General features: G+C 45.5%; 1 protein-coding gene across 1 annotated transcript in view; it reads right to left on the bottom strand.

Moving 5' to 3' along the window:
* ASF1B (anti-silencing function 1B histone chaperone) overlaps positions 1 to 5,108 on the bottom strand; it is a 13,839-nt gene that overhangs the window by 2,317 nt on the left and 6,414 nt on the right. The window contains exon 2 of the mRNA XM_003797894.2: positions 2,722 to 2,837. Within this exon, the coding sequence (XP_003797942.1) occupies positions 2,722 to 2,837 (116 nt within the window). The remainder of the gene's footprint in view (positions 1 to 2,721; positions 2,838 to 5,108) is intronic.

The raw sequence follows: 5,108 nt of genomic DNA, 5'->3' as shown, positions 1-5,108 counted from the left end.
CCGTCATTGTTGTTTGGCGGCCGGGCTGGATTCAAACCTCATACCTTAGGTGTATGTGGCTGGCGCCTTAGCCACTTGAGCCACAGGCGCCGAGCCAACAAAGTGAGATTCTGTTTCAAAAAAAAAAAAAATCATCTAAAGAGCTCAGAATCTACATTTCTGACAACCCAGGTGATGCCAGATTACAGAGTCATTTAGGAGTTACAGTCCATCCTCATTATTTACAGATTCCATGCTTGTGAACCTGCCTACTTTCATTCATTCATTTATGACAGAAGCTCATTTTGTTGCCCAGACTAGAGTTCTCTGGTGTCCTAGCTCACAGTAACCTTCAAACTCCTGGATTTAAGAGATCCTCTTGCCTCAGCCTCCTGTGTAGCTAGGATTACACGTGTCTGCCACAATGCCTGGATATTTTTTTCAATTTTTAGTAGAGACAGGGTTTTGTTCTTGCTCAGGCTGGTCTCTTAACTCCTGAGGTCAAGTGATCCTCCGCTTGTTCTCCCAGAGTGTTAGGATTACAGGTATAAGCCACTGTTTTTTTTTTTTTTTTTAATCACCCTTGGTAGAGTGCTGTGGCATCATAGCCCACAGCAACCTCCAACTCCTGGGCTTAGGTGATTCTCTTGCCTCAGCCTGCTACAATAGCTGGCTATTTTTTGTTGCAGTTTGGCCGAGGCTGGGTTCAAACCCACTACCCTTGGTATATGGGGCCAGTGCCCTACTCATGGAGCCATAGGTGTCTTCTATTTTTAGTTTTTTGAGAGTGATAATAGCTCACTGTAGCCTCAAACTCCTGGACTCAGTGATCCTCCTGCCTCAGCCTCCTGAGTAGCAGGGACTATAGGCGTGTGCCACTATGTCTGGCTAATTTTTCTTTTTCTTCCTTCCTTTCTTTTTTTTTTTTTTTTTTTTAAGTGATGTGGTCTCATTATGTTGCCCAAGCTGGTCTTAAACTCTTGACCTCAAAATGATCCTCTTGCCTTGGCCTCTCAAAGTGCTGGGATTATAGGTGTGAATCACTGGGCCCAGCTACTTAATTTATTTGTAACCACAAATCCACTACTTGTGGCACTTTCATGGTCATTTGCAGACATGCACAGAGCAGGGAAAAACTGAAGTGACTCAATGCACTTGTTCCTACCTGAGGTCAAACAAGGAAACACTTTGTCTTGTTTCACCTCTCATCCTATGATGAGAAGTGTGTTTTTTGCAGTCTGCTTAGTGCCATATTTTTTGGCAAGTTTGCTGTCTACAATGGCCCCCAAGAATAGTGCTGAAGTGCTGTTTAGTGTGGAGAAAATTCATTTTGGAGAAGCTCTGTTTAGGTATGAGTCACAGTGTCGTTGACTGTCAGTTTAATGTGAATGAATCCACAGGATATATTAAATAAGGTGCTTAGGGCTGGGCAAGGTGTTTCACCCTTCTAGCACTCTGGGAGGTTGAGGCAGGTAGATTGCTTAAGCTCAGGAGTTTGAGACCAGCCTGAGCAAGAGTGAGACCCTGTCTCTAAAAATGAAAAAACTGAGGCAAGAGGATCACTTGAGTTTGAGGTTGCTGTGAGCTAGGACACCACTGCATTCTACCAAAAACAACAAAGTGAGACTCTGTCCCCCAAAAATAAAATAAATAAAATAAATAAATAAATATGGTGTCTTACTAACTGGGTGTTGTGGTAGATGTCTATAGTTTGAGCTATTTGGGAGGCTGAGGCAAGGGGATCACCTAAGTCTAAGAGTTTAAAGTTGCTGTCTTCTAGGATTCTGCAGCACTCTACCCAGGACACAGAGTGCGATTCTATCCCTCCCCTCCAAAAAAAAGTATCTCTAAACAGAAACACACATTAAAAAAGTTTATGTTTAGGCTCAGCGCCTGTGGCTCAAGCGGCTAAGATGCCAGCCACATACACCTGAGCTGGTGGGTTTGAATCCAGCCTGGGCCCACCAAACAACAATGACGGCTGCAACCAAAAAAATAGCTGGGTGTTGTAGTAGGAGCCTGTAGTCCCAGCTACTTAGGAGGCAGAGGCAGGAGAATTGCTTGAGCCCAGGTGTTGGAGGTTGCTGTGAGCTGTGATACCACGGCACTCTACCCAGGGTGACAGCTTGAGGCTCTGTCTCAAAAAAAAAGTTTATGTATGAATAGGTTGACAAAAACATTGTGACTTCCCTGGGCTGGTGAGGTGGCTCACACCTGTAATCCCAGCACTCGGGAGGCTGAGGTGGGGGTGATTTCCTGAGCTCACGAATTTGAGACCAGCTTGAGCCAGAGCGAGACCCCATCTCTAAAAATAGCCGGGCGTTGTGGTGGGCACCTTGTAGTCCCAGCTACTTGGGAGGCTGAGGCAAGAGAACAGCTTAAGCCCATAAGTCTTGAGGTTTCTGTGACAAACAATTATGATTTCCAAGAACCTAACCCTGTATCTCCTTTAGGGACAAATGATTCAGTATACACTACTTTGGTATTCATGGCAACTTCATAGAACTTAATTCCGATGAATAAGGAGAACTAAGTATAAACCAGTGGCTCATGGAAATCACTCGACACAGAGGTGGCAAGGGAGGGAGGTGTCTTGAGGGATTCTGAGGTGAGACAGCTCCTGAGAGCAGAGCTGGAATTTGAACCTGAATTTTTGACTCTTGAATCATACCGTGTGCTTTTGGGCAGAAAAGAATATACTTAGGAATCAAGGGCTAAGGCCTAAGGCCTCAACTTTCTTACCTGAAAGACAAACATGTGTCTCCCTGCTGGGACAGGGCCGACCAGCACGGAATCTAGGATTTGATCAAACTCCTCACTCTCAGCTGAGCCAACATAAATGATCTTCCATTCCAGGTCTGCAAGAACATGGGGGGGGGGGATAGTTAAGGAATTGATAATAGCGTGATAGTAAAAAAGCAGGGAAACATGGCCAGGCACATGGAGGTTCATGTCTGTAATCCTAACACTCTGGGAGGCCAAGGTGGAAAGATATCCTCCCTTGAGCTTAGGGGTTCCAGACCAATCTGGGCAAGAACGAGACCCCCATTTCTACTTAAAATAGAAAAATTAGCCAAAGCCAGGCACAGTGGCTCATGCCTACAATCCTAGCACTCTGAGGCTGAGGCGGGTGGACTGCCTGAGCTCACAGGTTCAAGACTAGCATGAGCCAGAGCAAGACCTCATCTCTAAAAATAGCTGGGCATTGTGGTGGGCACCTATAGTCCCAGTTACTTGGGAGGCTGAGGCAAGAGAATCACTTAAACCCAAGAGTTTGAGCTGTGAGCTCTGATGCCATGGCACTCTGCCAAAGGTGACAAAGTGAGACTCTGTCTCAAAAAAAAAAAAAAAATTTACCAGGCATTGTGGTAGGCACCTTTAGTCCCAGCTACTCTGGAGGCTGAGGAAGGAGGATTACTTGAACCTAGAAATTCGAGGTTGCTGTGAGCTAGGCTGACTTCATGGCACTCTAGCCCAGGACAACAAAATGAAATTCTGTCCCCCCCCCAAAAAAAAGGCAGGGAAAGAGTCACATTAATTTTGGATAGATCCTTAATATATAAAAAAATCCATATTCCTCAGAATGCCCGATATTCATGTGGCACTAAGTGCTGAATTCTGAGGTGGGCATGAAGTCCTAGTTGCATTGGGGAAATTTTCCTGTGGGCCTAGCTTGACAGTTGACCTTGACTTTTTACCTCTGGGGAAACTTGGGCCTCTTGGAGCCTGAAAGTGAATGTATGGCAGAGGCTGAATTAAGAGCCACGTGACACAAGTGTGCTGGGGAGGGAATGACAGGGAGTTGGGCCATTTCGGGGCTCTGCCCACCAGGTGCTAAAATACAAAGTAGCATCCTCTTTCACACACAGGGACTAGTGCCACTGGAGGAAGCAGATCCCTGGACGACAACTTGTACAGGGTAGCAGATTCCAGTCTGGCAGGTGAGCCAGCCAGAAGGAGGGGTAAGGCAAGGCTGATGGGGTAGCCAGCAGTTTCCTGGTCTTCCAGATCCAGCACAAGCCATACCTACTTATGGACATTCGGGTAATAGGGACTCACTCAACAAATGTGGCATCAGAGGGTGATCTTCCAAGCCCTAACTCTCTTGTATCCCATCCAGTAGGGGGAGCCCCCAACCCCTGAGTATGTTCTGGAGAGATTAAAGGAAAAGTGTTTAGGGAAATCCTGCCAATCAACCACAGGAAATTCCCAGTGACCAAAGCCTCTTGCAGGAGATCCAAGTGTATCAGAGGCAAGGTCATGCTAGTACAGGGAGGCTTGGCAAGAGACCTGCAACTTATTTTAGGATCTTTAGAAATTACACAACCTTTTAGCTCCAGCAGCTGGGGGAAGTGTCACAAGCTATGATTTTCAAAGGAAACAACTTCTCTCAGAGCTGCCCTATTCCTTGGTCCAGTATCCCACAAGAGCATCCAACTTTGGAAGCACAACATGGAACCAAAGAGGCTTGCCACCTGAGCTGAACCCTTCCTCAATATACCTACTTCCTGTCTCTTTGTGGTTTCACCTAGGAACCCTAGTGGGTCTGTGGGACATGGGTGACCATTTGACTCACTGGAGTCCAGTCAAACTCTAGCCTCTCATTTGCAGAGAGGAAGTTAACTGTATTGATTTATTTTTGTTACAAGTAGTGGCCCAACTAGAATTTAATTGTTTTGAAGAACAGAAAGAGAACAAGCTTGCCCTGTTCTTTTCCAATGTAGCTCTATAATTTTCCCCTATAACAAATGAAGTTGCATATGGGTGCATTTCATTAATGTGCTAGGAAGAAGGGTAGACAAAAAGGAGACTGAAATAGACCAGGCCTCAGTGTACCTACAGTTTCTTGATATTGTCCAACTGAGGTTAATCCTTGTTGGCAAAACCTAAACAGTGTGTGGATGCTGACGGAAAGAGAAAACATATGGTGTGGGCTGCCAGGCAAATGGGCTAGCTGCAATGGCCAGAAAGAACCAGAGAATTAAATAAGGGCCAGAGAGAGATACTGACTCAAGAGTTAGAAGAGCTGATAAAACCATCTATGGAAGATAGAAAATGATCAAAATAAGGGCTGATAAATTAGAATTGTCTTAAAATTTGCTGAAGTGGCTCGGCGCCTATAGCTCAAC

This window comes from Otolemur garnettii, unplaced genomic scaffold (genome assembly GCF_000181295.1).
Source record: "Otolemur garnettii isolate 467f Iridium unplaced genomic scaffold, OtoGar3 scaffold00127, whole genome shotgun sequence".
NCBI classification, from domain to species: Eukaryota; Metazoa; Chordata; class Mammalia; order Primates; family Galagidae; genus Otolemur; species Otolemur garnettii.
This window is presented reverse-complemented; position numbering and strand designations above follow the sequence as displayed.